Genomic DNA, 17481 nt, shown 5'->3' with positions numbered 1-17481 from the left:
AAGTGCTTTAATTAAAGGCGTGCGCTGCCACCACCACCACCACGACCACCAAGCTCATCCCTCTCTCGTAAAAAAGACATTTTCACTTTATGTGTATGGGTGCCTTCCCTGCATTTATGTCCATGCACCACCACGAACACGTTCTGGAGGCCAGAAGAGGGCGACAGATCCCCCTGGAACCAGAATTGCAGGCGAGGGTCCTGCAAATCCAGCACAGATTCCCATAACCTCTAAGCTATCTCTCCAGAAAGGCCCTCGCATCTCCTGTTGTTTGGACACATGGTTTCCCGATGAAGCCAAGGAGACTGGACTGGAATTCATGAACGACCTGCTTCAGCCCCCAAGGGCTGAGACTCTTTATACACATACACCGACGACTGGACTCGTCTCTCCTGAGATTGCTTTCATTCATTCTCCAGATCTTGCAGGTGGAGGGAACAAGATGCTAATAGGTGGCTTGTCTTTCAGTTCTCACAGAAAACTAAACTCATCAACAAGCAAGCCTAGTCCTCCCCCTTTAATCTCCTGGTCAAGGACCTTGCCCCTCCTACAAGTGTCCATTCCTGTGTTACTGCAAGAGGCCTGGCCAACCCCCTGACCTCCAGGGCGATCCAACTTCGCAGGAAGGTGACTCAAGCTGGGACTTTTTTTTTTTAATGCAGGTGTTGGATATCCCACCCATCCAATGGTGAAATATCTAGCTGCTCCTTTTTGCACTGGGAACTTAAAAAAAAAAAAAGCCTGTAAAGTCTTTCCCTTGGCCACCATAAGGTTGACAGGGTGTGTGGCGAAGCCATGACACTCCTCCATCCCCCAGCTCGGTCCTCTAGTTTGGGAGACTTGCTGGACAAGGCCTGAGCTCCACTGGTTTGCTTCAGGCAGACTGAGCTGGACCACGCCCCTTGACCCTCAGAGTTAGGCTCTCCCAAGGGTGAGGTCCAGGTCTCCCTTCATTCCGGGGCTTCAGTTCCGACGGAGAAGTATGCCCTAATCCTGACCGGTGCTTCAGGTCGAAATGTCGGCCGCGGGACCAGGGTAGCTGACCCGCCCCGGCCGCCGTAAGCTTCACCCGCCCAAAGGGTTGAGCCGGTCCTTGAGAGTGAGGTAGTAGGCGGGGCAGCGCCCTCTGGACCCGCCCCACGCGGAGTGGACCAATGGAAGCGCACTGTGCCCGGTCCCGCCTACACGGGAGGGGCAGAACTGCGCAGGCTCCCGAAGCGCCCGGGCGGGCCGGCTGGCTGGGAAGATGGCGGCGGAAGCCCTGGTCAGCGGCGCCGCAGAGGAGCGGGCCCGGGGTGTCCCAAGTGTGCAGCTTAGGGCCAGCGCCGGGCCATGAGCGCGCCGCCATCGAACCCTCGAGCCGTGGAGCCCGCCTGCGCCCCTTGCCATGGCGCGGCTCGCGGACTACTTCGTGCTGGTGGCGTTCGGGCCGCACCCGCGCGGTGAGTCTCAGCGCCGAGGGGGACGAGCTGGGGGGACTGAGGGACTGGGACTGAGGACTCGAAGCTAAGAAGACCCGGCCGGAGGCAGGGTCAGGAGCTGGGGCCGAGTTCTCGGGGCTCGCGAAAAGAGGCCTCCGTAGTTATTGGCCACGGTGGCGTCGGGGCAACCCGCGAGGACCCCGGACGACATGGCCTGTGTAAGAACCATCCCTCCTACACCTGGGCACCTGCGTCGCTGTTCCGAGGTGGGCAGGGGCGTGTCGCTCGGGCGTGGGAGGCTGGAGGACCCTGCTGCAGTTCGGTCTCCCCGATTCCAAGTTGGGTGGGATGGGCTCACCCCGCCTTGGCCGACTGCTGGTGGCTGGGTCTGGGAATTTCAGAGAGGGGGGCGGAACGTTTTCGTTTTCCAGCTTCTCTGACCCAGTGCTAGGTCTGAAGCCTCAAGCATCGCTTGATGGGGTGCAGTGGAGGGGGAGGGGTTCGTAGGTGGTATGGAGCCGGACTTCAGACGAAAGTGTCACACTTGGAGGAGAGCATTCCTGGTGTTCAAGCCTCTAAGCCAGGCCCCTCAGCGGGGGATCAGTGTGGTGATCGGTACTCCGTGTCTAGGAGGCCCTGATCTGGAGTCAGCACCTGTGTCTGAGAGCCCTTCAGTCCCGGGGGGTAGGAGAAAACGGAGCCTGACAGTGACATCAACCACAGCCATGGAGACAACAGTGTTGGGGGTGTTGGCTGGAGTCCTCAGTGTGCCAGGCCCTGCACAACCCTTTGTGTGTATGATCTCATTTCTCCCAATAGCCCACTGAGATTGCCTCGCTGTTGCCCTGTCTTCAGCATAGAATCTGGCATAGAGAAGTTGAGTGTGTGGGTCTGGAATGGAGGCTGGGACTTGTACTCTGGCTGTCAGAGTCCACCTGCAGAGGGGTGGTATCTTAGGGACAACTGTGGCCAGATGAGGTAGCCCCTAATCCCTAGATGTAATGCCTCCTACCGTGTTCCAGTTATCTATTCCACACAATTATTCTGCTGCTTCTCAGACCAGCTGTCACTGTCACCATTTAGGACCCAAACTTTTTTCTTTGCCTTTCTTCTTGCTAAGTCTCCACTAGGACTGTTCTTTTGTTTAATGTCCACATGATGGACCCTGTACGCACTGGAAAACATCACCACCACCACCACCACCACCACCACCACCACCACCACCACCACCTCTGCCTTCAGATCTGTTCAGTACCCTCGCTTCTTTCTGCTCTCATGTATTCAAGTCTATATCTTTTGGCACTCAGTCCAGAGCATCTGTCTTTCCCTCCAAAGAGGGAGTTCTCAAAGGCAGAGACCACATTGTGTTCATCCCCCTGTCCTCCATGAGCAGGAGGCTTGCCACCAGTGTTGTACTGGCACACACAGGGAGAACCTGTGCTCCAAGGCATATGTGAAGGCCAGTGAGGTGCCTCCTCTGGAATGGAGTAGGAGTACTGCTGGAGAGTGAGGAACCAAGCTGGCCAAGGCTGGCTGGGGTCTCGGGCTGGGCGCTGGGCCAGGGCTGGAGAAACAGAATGGACTTGGATGGTGGTGAGAAGGGTATGAAGAAGGTCTTGTGAGACAGAATGTAGGTAAAGGCCAGGTAGGGGAGGTCTGCTGGGAGTGGGGTAAAATTGAGGGTGACGTGTGGGTAGCTCCATGGGAAGTTGCTGTGGCACATGGGGGCTTACTGATACAACTATACAAGAGGTGTGGACCTCTAACCTCTGTACAGGACGGGATAGAAGGCTAAGGCCAGAGGTGGCTACTTTTCCTGAATCATCGGTGTGATGGAGTAATTCTCAGATTACCCATCACTGTGGAGACTGCAGGCCAGTGAGCTCTCTAAGCACTGCCTTCTAGGGTCAGAGTTGACTGGTTGTTGGCTGACCACTCGGCCTCAAGCATTCCTTTGAGGAACCAGCCTGGAATCGGGTTTCTGGATGTGGGCTGAAGGTAGATCTATAAGGCAAGGGATGTGAGTACCAAGAACAAAAGACCCCACGCTGAGGAGCACACTAAAGATTAGTTGTCCTTCCTTTGTCACTCTTCACCCTTGGCTTGCACCAGTTACTGTGCACTCTCGCCTCAGTTTTCCCATCTTTATATGGAATGGGCCACACGGAGCTGCTCTGAGGCTGTCGGGAACACTTGTGCATAAAGATATAGCACAGGACTGGCCCAAGGAGATAATTTACATCGAAGGTTTGAGTAGCCGATGTAAGAATGCTAGGTAGGTGTTTCTGAAGAAGGTGAAGGGCCCTCTGTGTGCTGACTGACCCAGGATGCAGGGTCTTTTAGATTAAGGGGATACGCGTGAGAGGATACCTCAGTTTTGTTCTGAATCAGAACTTTTTCTCTGCAGCTGCTAGGAGTAAAACCTTGGTAATGAGTGCCTTTTTAGAGAGGTAGCATTCTGGTTGCTAATGGTTACAGTTGGTGACCTGTGGGCAAGGCTACAGACAATAAATGCCTGAGCTGTGTGTAACCTTTTCCCTTTAGACTCTATAAAGTAGAGGTTCTAGATGGCACAGCATAGACCCCACACCTGGTGAGTAGGGCTGTGTGCTTTGTCCTGTCACTGAACTGGACACCTTTTTTAGTATGAGGAACCAGACAGCATAGTTTGAGACCCCTGCCCAGTTCCCAGACATGGTCACTTCGTTGCTTGTAGCTTGGGGAGTCCTCAGTTATCTGGGAACACCAATTATCAGACCCTTTACATGACTTAAACCTGACAGGTACCCTTCTACTACTTCCTGTGAGGAAAAGCTACATCTTCATCAACCAAGAAAACTATTTGTATTTCATGACCTGGCCTCTTTCAGCCTTGATGGTAATGAGGTGGCCACATTCTTGGGCCCATCTACTGTCCCCACCCATGGGCCTGCCCTCTCTCTGGATCAGGTTGGGGCTGTTTGGGGTGGCTGCAGTTCCCTCCCAGCTCCCCCCACACCCTGAGAGTTTAAGGGTCCAAGATCTTGGATTAAAGTTTCTGTGGTCCGTTTATAGATTGGGGGTAGGTCAAAGAGAACATCTGAAAGAGCTGTAAGCTCCTGCTGCACACGGAGTCAGCTGTAGCTTGCCTGGAGCATTGTGTCTTCGTGTTCAGGTCTGATAGGTAGAAGCAGCAAGGCAGTATTCTTTTGTTTCCTCTCCCTTTTCCTATAGCTAGGCTCCTGAGAGGCAGCAGCTATCTGGTGCTGTCCAGCATGTATGGTGAGGTATGTGGTAGGGCAGTCAGGGGAACTGCTATTCTGTCTGGGCCTTTCCACAGTGCACACTGTCCACGGCTGGTCCTCCAGGCATCAGAGCCTGGCACTAGTGATGAGGTGCCAGCAGATGACAGAATACATGATCTGTATTCTACCACCCAGTCTGCATGAGCCTGGCTGCTAGAGGTGCTTTGAGTTTAGGAATCACAGTGTATCTTCCTAGGGTGGGCCTACCCAGCCTGTGGGTTTAAGAGTGGTTCAGGAACTTTCTTTTTTAGGGGTTGTTTTGTTTTTTTGTTTTGTTTGTTTGTTGTTTTGTTTTGGGGGGTTTTTTGTTTGTTTTTGTTTGTTTTTTGAGACAGGGTTTCTCTGTGTAGCCCTGGCTGTCCTGGAACTCACTTTGTAGACCAGGCTGGCCGCGAACTCAGAAATCCTCCTGCCTCTTGTCTCCCATGTGCTGAGATTAAAGGCGTGCGCCACCACCGCCCTGCTGGTCAGGGACTTTCTATCTCTGCTTTAGTGGACCTCGGTGTCCATCCTCTATAAGCTGCCCAAAGAGCACTGCCTTGTAATATATGGCTGTGCTATCGGAATTCCTTTTAGCAGGGTTGGGATAGGGAGGGAGGATGTGCCTGCTCTTGTCTACCCAAAGTCGACAGTACATTGATGGGTTAAGTACAGTCATTGCAGGTTACTCCTGTTGCCAAAAGTCTTCAGTGGGTGACAGACACAGAGGAACATGGCAAAATCCTTCATACAAATGCAAGCTAGCAGTTTGGGGTCTCAGAGAAGCCAGAGAGAGTTAACAAGGCTTCCTCATGGTCTCACTGGGAGGGAGGGCCTACTGTGCCTAGGGCTCCGGAAGTTGTTCTGCACTTCTGACTGAAGAACCTGTTTGTTTGTGAGGTGTGAGTTGGGCAGGGTGTGGGGAAGATGGTCATATAGCTGACTACATGCATTCAACAAGTCCTAATTAGGCTGTAGTCTGTACCATGCACAGGAACTTGTGTCTGTTCAGGATACTACAGGTGCCTACCAGTTGCCTGGAGAGGGGCTTATACGAGTTGGGGGAAGGACCTCAGCGTCCTGCTTTGGACCCAGATTTAGGTAGAGAGTAGATAGCAAGCTTCTTAGAGGAGGCACTGGGCTGAAACCTGAAATTCAAACCTGGGCTGTCACAGGACAGGAAGGGGCTCAGGAGAGATGCCCACTGGGCTTCTGCCTTTATGAGGCAGTTGGGAGTCTCAGGAAAGGAGCTCTTTAGAGTGTAGAATCCTCAGGCTTTCAAGCTAGTGGGAAATGGGAATTAACATTGTACTGGCAGTGGAAGGTGACCATCCTTTCTGTGCCAACTCCCCTGGGTAGAGAGGCTGCTAAAAACAACCCTCAGAAGGTTACTAGCCCTCCTGGCCTTGTGGGAAAGCTGCAGAGCAGAGGCTGCAGTCCCTATCTGTGTACCCCCCGCCTTCCTTCCTCCGCATGCTGCCTCGTGGCAAGAACTGGGTGAGCCCTGGGTGCCAGCCAGGGCTGGGCCCAGATGGTGGTTTAGGGCCGAGCACAAGGAGGCTCTTGCCGGAGTGGGTGGGGGGAGGAGCCACAACTGAGGGGGGGGGGGTTAGTGTGTGTGTGTGTGTTTGTGTGTGTGTGTCTGTGTGTGTCTCTGTGTGTTTTCACAGTACATGCACTGTCCAGGCCTGTTGAGGGTGGGACCTGAGGAACCCCATAGGGGTTTTATCTTGGTGGGACAGGTGTGTGGGTGTGTGTAGGTAGGCATGACACCAGCAGACACCTGTCCCTTCCTTGTCTGTTGCCTGATGCCTGCAGGGTGTTGGTGGTAGGAGGAGGGGAGCAGGAAGCTGAGGTTTTGTGAGTCATAATAGGCCCTGCACCCCACCACCTCCTGCTTAGCAGCAACCTTCCTAGTGTTGACAGTCGTGGTGCTTGCTTCATGGTTCTGGAGGGATGCATGGTCTCCCATGGTTGCAGCTGAGTTCCTTTGCTTTTAGGGGACCTGGGAATTGTGGATTGTTGTGTTGAGCTTAGTGGTTCAGTACGACTGTGTTCAAGTGGACCAGGCTGGGTGGATGTGAGGCCATAGCTCAGCAAGCAGGCCCATTGCACACAGACATTTTCTGGAACTTAGGCTGAGCAGGGGGATCCATGACAAGACCTTTTATGTAGAGCACTCTCCCTTTACCGTCTGCTTCTGCTTCTTCCACTGGTGGGAACATCAGTATTGAGGCTGGTCCATGGGAAGGATGGGAGAGTACTGTGCCCTGAGGATCTTGAAGTGTGAGATGCAAAAGTGAGGAGGCCTGTTTTTCTTTGCATACCACAGTGGTTCTCAGCCTGTGGGCTGGGATCTCTTTGGGGTCAGATATCCTGTATATTAGATATTCACATTGCAATTCATAACAGTAGCAAAATTACAGCTATGAAGTAGCAACAAAATAATTGTATGGTTGGGGGTCACCACAACATGGGGAACATGAGGAATATTAAAGTCGCAACATTAGGAAGGTTGAGAAGCAATGCCATACGAGACTCCATCTTATGTGTGTATGTGAGGCAAAGGAAGCCATCACACATCCTCACCGCTGCCCTCACTTTGCCTCCTGATTTAATGGTGTAAAGATGAGCCCAGGCCAGGACCTTCACTCCACCTACATAGACTGTACTTAGAAGTACTTCCCTTGCTGGTACATACTGAGGGAGTCTGGGCGCTTCAGGGCTCAGAGGGGCAGCATATACTTGCTAAACTCTTTGTTTTTGGAGATTTGTGTTCTGGGAGGAACTGTCTCTGAGGTACTGTGGATAGGTAGCAACTTGGATCCATGGTTGGTGTTTCCACCCCCATCATAAGAGGAGCTAAGGCTTGAATTCCACTCATGGGTCCAGGGCAGACAGGTGACAGGGATCACCAAGATACCCAAATGTGCCCTGTATATTTAGACATGTCCACAGTTTGCATGGCGCTCACTGTGGCAGGGGTTGAGGCTAACGCTGCAGGTTGGCAGTCAGGGAAGATATTGAGTTCGCTAAAACTCCTCCTCCTCCCTGAAAGGTCCCTGTACAATGAAAGGTCAGCTTGGGCTGGCAGGTGAGAGGAAGGATCTGGAGGCTTCTCTACCTTCCTTATGGTGGCCTTGGGGTCTGCACCTATCCAATGGCTTATCTACCCAGAAGTCTATTGAGAGAAATAGTAGATCTGGGAGCTCAGGTTGGTCTGGTGCCAGATAAGAAGAGGTTGTTTCCATCCTGCGCCAGTCCTGGCAGTGTGAGGGTTGGGATGTGTGGGGAATGGTGCTCTGACCACCTGCTCTTGTTCTCAGGGAGTGGGGAAGGCCAGGGCCAGATCCTGCAGCGCTTCCCGGAGAAGGACTGGGAGGACAACCCTTTCCCCCAGGGCATTGAGCTGGTGAGTGTGGAGGTGTAGCATTAAGGGGGAAGTCAGGTCCACTGTTGATGGTAACTGGCCTGACAGGCAGGGTGTCTTGCTCATGTCACTGTGTCCCTCATGGGCTTCACCCTGGATGGTAAGGCCAGAGCTATATTACTCCTTTCCTTGAGAGAGCTGAGGCTAGGAGGCTAAGGTGTTGCCTAGGTAACTAACAGGCGCTTCATATACCCAGCAACTCTAGGCCCTGGCAGTACAGATGCTTGAGGATACATGGTAGGGGTAAGGGGGGAATTTTTGTTATAGGTGTGGGTGCAGGCACTAACTGCTGATCCCTCTGCAGTTTTGCCAGCCCAGTGGGTGGCAGCTATGTCCCGAGAGGAATCCACCAACTTTCTTTGTGGCTGTCCTTACTGACATCAACTCTGAGAGGCACTACTGCGCCTGCTTGACCTTCTGGGAGCCAGTGGAGTCCACACAGGTCAGCGTAAGCTCTGGTGTGCAACATGTGAGGCTGAGCCCTGGGCCGTGGCCAGCCTGCTCTACCTCTGGGGGTATGTTCCTGTTGGGAAGGCTGGGTCTCAGTCACCTCTGTCTTCCACTCGGTCTCATGGGATGACTCTGATTAGAGCCAGGAGAATGGGTTTCTGTTTGCAGGAAGTAGTGTGCACTGAAGATGCCACAGAGAAGGAGGAAGAGGCAGATGGAGGAGGCCAAGCGCGGCTGTCATCCACAGCCCCAGCCCAGCCTGGCCAACTTTTTGCGCCAAAGACTCTGGTTCTGGTGTCTCGACTGGACCATTCCGAAGTGTTCAGGGTGAGGAGGGCCGCCATAGCAGCAAGCCAGGGCACAGGGTGTTCCTGTCAGCTGTACCACTGTTCCCTATCTGGTTGTTGCAGAATAGCCTTGGTCTCATCTATGCTATCCATGTGGAAGGCCTGAATGTGAGCCTCGAGAACGTGATCGGGAACCTGCTCACATGCACTGTCCCATTGGCTGGCGGGTCTCAGGTGGGTCTTGGAGACAGCTGGATGGCCACAGGCCTTCCTGGTACAGTCACAGGAGGCAGGGGTGGGGTGGGGGAGTACCTATGGGGTACTGATAGACTGGCTAACTGAGCACACTCAGCCCAAAGCCTCAGATACTCCCTTCTGCTTTTGGTGCCACCCTTTGCCATCTGTTCTTAGCCCTGTCTACTTCATACCTGTACCTTTGGGCCTTCATTTTCTGTCTCTCTATCCTCTTGATCATTGGGTGTGTTCCTGTCACTGGATGCTGTTGTCCGTGTATCTGTCTGCTTCCTACTTTGTGCCTTGTCTAATGGTGTCTCTCTGTCTGTCTGTCCTGTGCAGCTGGACTCTGTTGAGGAAGGAGCGGTATGGATTCTTTGTTTCTTCTGCCCACTCAGGCCCTGCCCCCACCCAGATCAGAGGCATTCCCCCCTTACCTTGAGTTTTCTCTGCAGAGCTGCTCAGCCAACAGAGGCAGAGTGTGACCTTTCCCTCCAGTCATCTAAGCCAGCCCCATCTCAAGATTTGCCAGCTTACCTGGGTTCAAGTGCTCAGATTTGACCCAGCTATACTGCTAAACCCTGATCATTTTCTTTCTACAGAGAACCATCTCTTTGGGGGCTGGTGACCGGCAGGTCATTCAGACTCCACTGGTAGACTCACTGCCTGTCAGCCGCTGTAGTGTAGCCCTGCTCTTCCGCCAGCTGGGTGAGACTGCCTGTCATACCCTACCCCTAAATTCCTGTCCCGGGCTGGTGGTCAGAGGTGTGGTGCTCCCTGGGTTATGGAGTAGGGACATGCACCCTCACCAGGCCTTCTTTCTTCAGGTATCACCAATGTGCTGTCTTTGTTCTGTGCTGCCCTTACTGAGCACAAAGTCCTCTTCTTGTCCAGGAGCTACCAACGTCTAGCAGATGCTTGCAGGGGTCTCTTGGCACTGCTGTTCCCTCTCAGATACAGGTGCTTTTCTGCCTGTCCCCTCCTGTCTCCTCCGGGTCCCTCTGCCTACCCCTATGCCCTCTATCTGAGGCTTACAGTGTCTTCTGGCCTGTTACAGCTTCACTTATGTGCCCATCTTGCCGGCACAGCTGCTGGAAGTCCTTAGCACACCTACGCCTTTCATCATTGGGGTCAATGCAGCCTTCCAGGCAGAGACTCAGGAGCTGGTAAGGGCTGTGCCTTGTGTCTGCATCACTGCCTAGTTTGCTGGTCTCTCACTGTTTGTTCCTTTTGGTGCCCAGCTGGACGTGATTGTCGCTGATCTTGATGGAGGGACAGTGACTGTCCCTGAGTGTGTGCACATTCCACCCCTGCCAGAGCCACTACAAAGCCAGACCCACAATGTTCTGAGCATGGTGAGGGTTGGGGTCAGGGTGGGACTGGAACCTGGGGCTTGTGGGAACCATCATCTGACAGCCAGGGAACCCTAAGGTCACCATGCAGTTGTTCTCTGCTTCCACAGGTCCTGGATCCAGAACTGGAGTTGGCTGACCTTGCCTTCCCACCCCCTACAACATCTGCTTCCTCCCTGAAAATGCAGGTGGGGGTCACTGCTGCTCTGGGATAGAGATTGCATTGCCTCTCATGGCTAAGCTGATGGTGTCACAGCCTACCTCCAAGCTGACCTCAGGCATCTCTAGCCTGGGAGCAAAGGAGCGATACAAACAGTTAGGTGTGGTGACGGTGCCAGTCAGTACAGTGAACCGATCAAGGGGCTCTGAACAGGACCTGTCTGTTCAACACTTGCAGAACTCACTGGGCTAAGAAGCACTGTTGGGAAAGGCAAAGGGGGGTGGCAGAGGTGCCTGGGAAACCTGTGTCTGGCTGTGAGTGTTTCCTGGGACCTGATACTCACCGCACCGACCTGCTCTCCCAGGACAAGGAGCTCCGTGCTGTCTTTCTGCGGCTCTTTGCTCAGCTCCTGCAGGGCTACCGCTGGTGCCTGCACATCGTGCGCATCCACCCAGAGCCCGTCATCCGCTTCCATAAGGTAGGCTGTGGGGCTGGGGCTGGGGCTGGCTCGTGAGGCCATGAGGAGCTAACTTCCTGGTGTTCTCCCAGGCAGCATTCTTAGGCCAGCGTGGACTGGTGGAGGATGATTTCCTGATGAAAGTGTTGGAGGGCATGGCCTTCGCGGGCTTTGTATCTGAGCGCGGGGTTCCCTACCGTGCCACAGACCTGTTTGATGAGGTACAGCCTGCCTTTGCCTGCCTACCTGTCCCTCCCCCAGCCCACTTAACTGACCTCATCACCCTGCCTCCTTTCCCCTTAGCTGGTGGCTCATGAGGTAGCACGGATGCGAGCAGATGAGAGCCATCCCCACCGCGTCCTGCGTCATGTCCAGGAACTGGCAGAGCAACTTTATAAGAATGTATGGTGGGTGACATGGAGGGCATGCTACCACTTTGGTCCTGGCCCTCTAGCCAATGTCTGCCCATGTTCCCTCAGGAAAACCCGTACCCAGCTGTGGCGATGCACAAAGTGCAGAGGCCAGGAGAGGCCAGTCACCTGCGGCGGACCCACCGGCCATTCCCCCGGCTAGATGAGGGCACAATTCAGTGGATTGTGGACCAGGCTACGGCCAAGATGCAGGGCGCACCTCCAGCTGTCAAAGCTGAGCGGAGGAGCACTGTGCCTTCAGGGCCCCCCATGAGTATGTAACTTGAAGGGGAAGGCAGGCTGGTTTAGGATGGGCACGGGGCCAGGAGTTAAAGTGAACATGACCTTTCTCTTTAGCGGCCATACTGGAGCGCTGTAGTGGGCCTCATATCAACAGTGCACGTCGCCTGGAGGTAGTACGGAATTGCATCTCCTATGTGTTTGAAGGGAAAATGCTTGAGGCAAAGAAGGTGAGGCCTGTCAGATAGAACTTCTAATCTGGGATTTGGGCAACAGGTGTCAGGAGACTCAGTTCTTTCTTCTCGTGTTGTGATTCCGAGCTTGTGCAGTGCCTGGGTGGATGGAGGATGTTCTTTCATCCGAGTGACAGTAGTAGGGTGAATACACTATACACAGTGTCTTCTGCAGTTTTTGGAGTGTGTGTTTGTTTGCTTGATTTTTTTGCGGGGGAGGGGGTCTGAGGGAAGAGTTTTCAAGACAGGATCTTTATAGCCCAGGCTGGCCTGCAACTCACTATATAAGCAAAGCTGACTTTGCTCTTAGCTGCCTCAGCCTCTTGAATACTGGGATTACAGGTATAAGCCACCAGGCCTGGCTTAATGTTGCTTTAATAATAATCTTGCATGCTCTTGCCCTTCATTGCTCATGAACACATTTGAGGTCTTAATAACATTTGTGAGGTGTTCCTGTGAAGCCTCTCTCCAGAGCCCATGTCCACACTTGCTTGGGAGCCTGCACCATGCACATTTCTCTGTCCTTATGAACTGTCATTTGTGGAACTGCTGGGTCTGTTGGAAGATTTTGTCTGTATTGGTCAATGAAACCCAGCGCCTGGGCTTCCCTGAGTTACACTGGCTTTGGGTTTTTCTCTGCTTAGAGCTTGCGCTTAGCTACCTCCACGCTGACTCAGGGTGAGGTTCTCCCTGCACTGCTGTCTGTCCTTCATCACCTTTTGCCTCTGCTTTCAGTTGCTTCCGGCTGTACTCAGGGCCCTGAAGGGGCGAGCTGCCCGTCGCTGCCTTGCCCATGAGCTTCACCTGCACGTACAGCAGAACCGGGCAGTTTTGGATCATCAGCAGTTTGACTTTGTCGTCCGCATGATGAATTGCTGCCTGCAGGTGAAACTGGCCTCACCTTAGCAGTGATAGCACATGAGGAAGAGGGGGTTCAGGAGTCTCTCCCATGGGATAGGCTGGGGGAGGTGCTAAGGCTGAGGAGGGTGGGGAGCTGAAGAGCGAGCGTTCTTGTTGGAAATGACTTTGAAACCTGAGGCTAGAGTTCCAGCTGGCAGTGACGGGAGATGCTGGTCTGTAATGGCCTGAGAGGTGGGATTGGGCATGGATGTTGTCTAGTAGAGCTTCCCATCACTCATGGCTCTGTCCACAGGATTGCACTTCCCTGGATGAGCATGGCATTGCAGCTGCACTGCTGCCTTTGGTCACAGCCTTCTGCAGGGTAAGTGTTGGGAGTGAGGCGGGGCTGGGTTTCCTCTTTATGAGTTAGGTCTACTGTCTGTGAGCTCATGACTTTTCTAACTTCATTCCTATAGAAGCTGAGCCCAGGGGTGACACAGTTTGCATACAGCTGTGTTCAGGAGCATGTAGTGTGGAGCACACCTCAGTTCTGGGAGGCCATGTTCTATGGGGATGTGCAGACCCATATCCGAGCCCTCTACCTGGAGCCCTCTGATGGCATGAGCCCCACCCAGGTATGCAGGACTTTTTGGACCTGGACTGTCTGGGGTAGGCACCTTGGCCTTGCCTTACTTTTGTGTCCTGACAGGAGACTGGGGAGGCACAGTCTCAGGATGATGAACGATCTGCCCTGGATGTGGCTTCAGAGCAGAGGCGCCTGTGGCCAACCCTGAGCCGTGAGAAGCAGCAGGAGCTGGTACAGAAGGAGGAAAGCACTGTGTTCAGCCAGGCCATCCACTATGCCAACCGCATGAGCTACCTTCTGCTGCCTCTGGACAGCAGCAAGAGCCGGCTGCTGCGGGAGCGGGCAGGGTTGGGAGACCTGGAGAGTGCCAGCAACAGCCTGGTCACCAACAGGTGGGCTGGGGCCAGTGGTGAGGCCTGGGCCAGGGAGAAGGCTTATGGGGTTGCGGGGGTGCTAATGCCCACACCTCCCCCGCCCCCGACCCAGCATGGCAGGCAGTGTGGCTGAGAGCTATGACACAGAGAGTGGCTTTGAAGATGCAGAGACGTGCGATGTGGCTGGGGCTGTAGTCCGCTTCATCAACCGCTTTGTGGACAAGGTCTGCACAGAGAGTGGGGTCACCAGCGACCACCTCAAAGGACTGCATGTCATGGTACCAGGTATGGCAATACTGGTATGGGAGCATGCCTTAGGTGAGTGGCTGTAGGGGCCCAGGGTATGAGACCTGCTCTCCCCTAGACATTGTCCAGATGCACATTGAGACCCTGGAGGCCGTACACCGTGAGAGCAAGAGGCTGCCCCCGATACAGAAGGTGAGCAGCGGCTGACCAGCTGTGCATACAAAGTCTGGGCTGTGTTCTAAGTTTCTGCTCTGTTTCCTGGGTAGCCCAAGCTGCTGAGGCCACGCCTGTTGCCTGGTGAGGAGTGTGTCCTCGATGGCCTTCGAGTGTATCTGCTGCCAGATGGGCGTGAGGAGGGTGTAGGAGGCAGTGGAGGGGGCCCTGCTCTACTCCCAGCTGAGGGTGCTGTCTTCCTTACCACATACCGCGTCATCTTCACGGGGATGCCTACTGACCCCCTGGGTAAGCCTTTGGACCTTTTTTGTGCCTCTGCCAGCTCTTTGGAGGAGATAAGACTTCTCTTTCCCTTCCCTTTTCTCAAAGAGTCAAAGCCTAATGGGAGATCGGCTCATGTCTGGGCTTTCCTACCCACCCCAGACTTCTGTGTTTGGTACCCTGAGATAGTATGCTTTTCTTCTCCCTTCCCGTCACGACTCTGCTTGGCCTGTTTAAGTGGGGGAGCAGGTGGTAGTCCGTTCCTTCCCCGTGGCTGCATTGACCAAGGAGAAGCGCATTAGTGTGCAGACCCCTGTGGACCAGCTTCTGCAGGATGGGCTGCAGCTTCGTTCCTGCACATTCCAGGTGCGTAAACTCTTGTCCACTGCAGCTAGGTTGAGCCCTATAAGTGGTTTCCTGCCATGGGGCTGTTGACTTGGGAGTGTCACATTGGTTCTCTATAATGGGACTTTCTTGGACCCACCGGCAGTGTACTTGAAACATGGACACTTTTAATATAGTTTAAAGCTTAGACCTTTTGCTTGGGCAGTCTCCCAGCTACTTAAAACTAACCTGACTAACTAGCCTACCACCTGCCACGTGGCTAGCTCTAAACTGTTTCTGCTCCGTGGCAGTCCGTGTCTGTTCCTTCTGTGCCCCCAGCGTCTGCTTTCTTCTACTTCATTTTCTCTCCCTAGAAGTTCCCCTCCACCTCCTGCCCAGCTATTGGCTGTCAACTCTTTATTACAACCAATCAACAGCAAGATAATCTCTGATACAATCCTAGATTGCCTCTAGGCATAGAGGGCTGTCTGACCTTCAAGTATCTGAGCAGGTGTGGAAAAATAAGTATTTAAAATATAAGGCCATTGAGGGGCCATAGAAATGACAGTGCCAGAGTCCTGCCAGCATTTAGCTTTCTGTTAACAGAATTGAACAATTGGAAATACAGAGAGACACCTTCACACATGTAAAGAAAAGGTTACCCAACAGTTCCCAGCCTGCTATCTTTGGAAATAGTGGCCCGTGTCTTTGTTATTATCCTTGGGGCATTGACCTTTGAGTCCAAGTTATGAGTGTATTGTCTGCAGAGACCTCATCAGTTAACACTGAAGTGTACAGCATTGGGCTTTCTTCCAAGTTTACCTGCCTCTGGTGTGCATGCCATAAGAAGGGAGCCTGTGAACTGAATACTATGGTTGGGGAGGAGCCGGGGGGCCACTTAGAGTCCTGAGGGTTTATTGTTTTCTGACCCAGCTGCTGAAAATGGCCTTTGATGAGGAGGTGGGATCTGACAGTGCTGAGCTTTTCCGAAAGCAGCTTCACAAGCTTCGGTACCCACCAGACATCAGGGCCACCTTTGCATTCACACTTGGCTCAGCTCACACACCTGGCAGGCCGCCACGGGTTACCAAGGACAAGGGCCCTTCATTCAGGTATGGAACTGGGTCCCAGAGCCGGGGCAGCCAGGTGCTTGCTGTGCCCCTTGCAGAGTCTTCCTGGACTTCCTGTCCTCTCATCTCTGTTGGACTTTTACACCCCAGAACCCTATCCCGGAACCTGATGAAGAATGCTAAAAAGACCATTGGGCGGCAGTATGTTACTCGCAAGAAGTATAACCCCCCTGGCTGGGAGCATCGGGGCCAGCCACCCCCTGAGGACCAGGAGGACGAGATCTCAGGTGGGAGCAGGGTCAGGGAGATCGCTGTGCTCGTTATCAGAGTTGACCCCATGGAGGCTGGGGCCTGGGTGATGACCCCCAACTGTACCGTTTGCACAGTGTCAGAGGAGCTGGAACCCAGCACACTGACCCCGTCCTCAGCCCTGAAGCCCTCTGACCGCATGACCATGAGCAGCCTGGTGGAACGGGCATGTTGCCGTGACTACCAGCGCCTTGGACTAGGTACCCTGAGCAGCAGCCTGAGCCGGGCCAAGTCTGAGCCCTTTCGTATCTCTCCTGTTAATCGCATGTATGCCATATGTCGCAGGTGAGGGCTGGCTAGAACACGCCAGGAAGATTTTGCCGGGACTGACTAGGGTGGTAGGCAGTGCTTGGACACCTTCCCTGCTTGCCATGGATCCTGGAGAAACAAGGAGCATGGACAGGAGGTGGATAGAGAGTTGGGCTGCAGGTTTGGTGGAGGCTCCCAGATAAGCATAAAGTACCTTTGGCCTTTAGAGTTGGGAGCCATGAATTTGCTCCTTGGTGCTCATCCTGTTAGCTCTTCTTGCCTCCTGTGTGTAAGGCTGTGGGTAGGCACAGGCAAGGCCTCAGAGCTGTCCTCATGATACCTCCAACTCCTACAGCTATCCAGGATTGCTGATTGTTCCCCAGAGCATCCAGGACAACGCCCTGCAGCGTGTATCCCGCTGCTACCGCCAGAACCGCTTCCCTGTGGTCTGCTGGCGCAGTGGGCGCTCCAAGGCTGTCTTACTACGCTCTGGGGGCCTGCATGGCAAAGGTGTTGTTGGTCTCTTCAAGGCCCAGAATACACCTTCTCCAGGTAATCCTCCTTTGTTCTTCCTGTGTCTGCCTACCCTGCTTGTCCAATCTCTGCCTCCTTCAGCTCCAGCTTTTCCTTTCTCAGGCCAGGCCCAGGCCGACTCCAGCAGCCTGGAGCAAGAGAAGTACCTGCAGGCTGTGGTCAGCTCCATGCCACGTTATGCTGACTCATCAGGACGAAACACACTGAGTAGCTTCTCCTCAGCCCACATGGGTGGCCATGGTGAGAGGGGCTCCTGAGTAATGGTAGCCACAGAGCAAAGAGTACTTTGTGGGGCTGTGGCAGAATTTATGCTGGGCCGACCAGCAGGGGCAGAAGTGGCTTGACTGTGGTGTTGGGTATGGGACAAAGAGAGGGACTCCTCTCTGAGTTCTGGGACAGGGCAGGAACACTGCTCAGACCAGGTGAGTGTACTGAGGCCCTGACTCCTTTGACCATAACCCTGTCCATTTCCTCGCCTTCCGTAAACCAGCACATCTGCCAGCGGCCTCTCGGTCCAACAGATGGGTGCTCTGTCCATCCCTCTAGTCCAACAGATGGGTGCTCTGTCCATCCCTCT

At 53.9% G+C, this 17481-nt stretch overlaps 1 protein-coding gene across 4 annotated transcripts in view; it reads left to right on the top strand.

Annotated features, from left to right (window-relative positions):
* Positions 1–1192: 1192 nt before the first annotated feature.
* Sbf1 (SET binding factor 1) overlaps positions 1193–17481 on the top strand; it is a 28553-nt gene continuing 12264 nt past the window's right edge. For 2 of the 4 annotated variants that reach the window (XM_029470003.1, XM_029470002.1), the window contains exons 1-29: positions 1220–1442; positions 8011–8096; positions 8419–8556; positions 8733–8891; positions 8975–9085; positions 9428–9451; positions 9688–9793; positions 9913–10045; positions 10143–10251; positions 10327–10440; positions 10548–10625; positions 10962–11075; positions 11147–11275; positions 11358–11456; positions 11534–11738; positions 11822–11934; positions 12673–12822; positions 13091–13159; positions 13254–13412; positions 13487–13755; positions 13850–14022; positions 14102–14175; positions 14250–14445; positions 14657–14784; positions 15676–15854; positions 15963–16099; positions 16199–16406; positions 16726–16922; positions 17007–17144. In XM_029470003.1, the coding sequence (XP_029325863.1) occupies positions 1388–1442; positions 8011–8096; positions 8419–8556; positions 8733–8891; positions 8975–9085; positions 9428–9451; positions 9688–9793; positions 9913–10045; positions 10143–10251; positions 10327–10440; positions 10548–10625; positions 10962–11075; positions 11147–11275; positions 11358–11456; positions 11534–11738; positions 11822–11934; positions 12673–12822; positions 13091–13159; positions 13254–13412; positions 13487–13755; positions 13850–14022; positions 14102–14175; positions 14250–14445; positions 14657–14784; positions 15676–15854; positions 15963–16099; positions 16199–16406; positions 16726–16922; positions 17007–17144 (3850 nt within the window). In that variant the 5' untranslated portion in view covers positions 1220–1387. Of the gene's footprint in view, positions 1443–8010; positions 8097–8418; positions 8557–8732; positions 8892–8974; positions 9086–9427; positions 9452–9687; positions 9794–9912; positions 10046–10142; positions 10252–10326; positions 10441–10547; positions 10626–10961; positions 11076–11146; positions 11276–11357; positions 11457–11533; positions 11739–11821; positions 11935–12672; positions 12823–13090; positions 13160–13253; positions 13413–13486; positions 13756–13849; positions 14023–14101; positions 14176–14249; positions 14446–14656; positions 14785–15675; positions 15855–15962; positions 16100–16198; positions 16407–16725; positions 16923–17006; positions 17145–17481 lie in introns of all 4 variants that reach the window. The other 2 variants (XM_021184343.1, XM_021184342.1) reach the window with 1 other exon arrangement.

Source organism: Mus caroli, chromosome 15 (assembly GCF_900094665.2).
Source record: "Mus caroli chromosome 15, CAROLI_EIJ_v1.1, whole genome shotgun sequence".
In the NCBI taxonomy this organism is placed as follows: domain Eukaryota; kingdom Metazoa; phylum Chordata; class Mammalia; order Rodentia; family Muridae; genus Mus; species Mus caroli.
The sequence above is the reverse complement of the archived record's forward strand: the minus strand, read 5'-3'. Positions and strand labels throughout refer to the sequence as shown.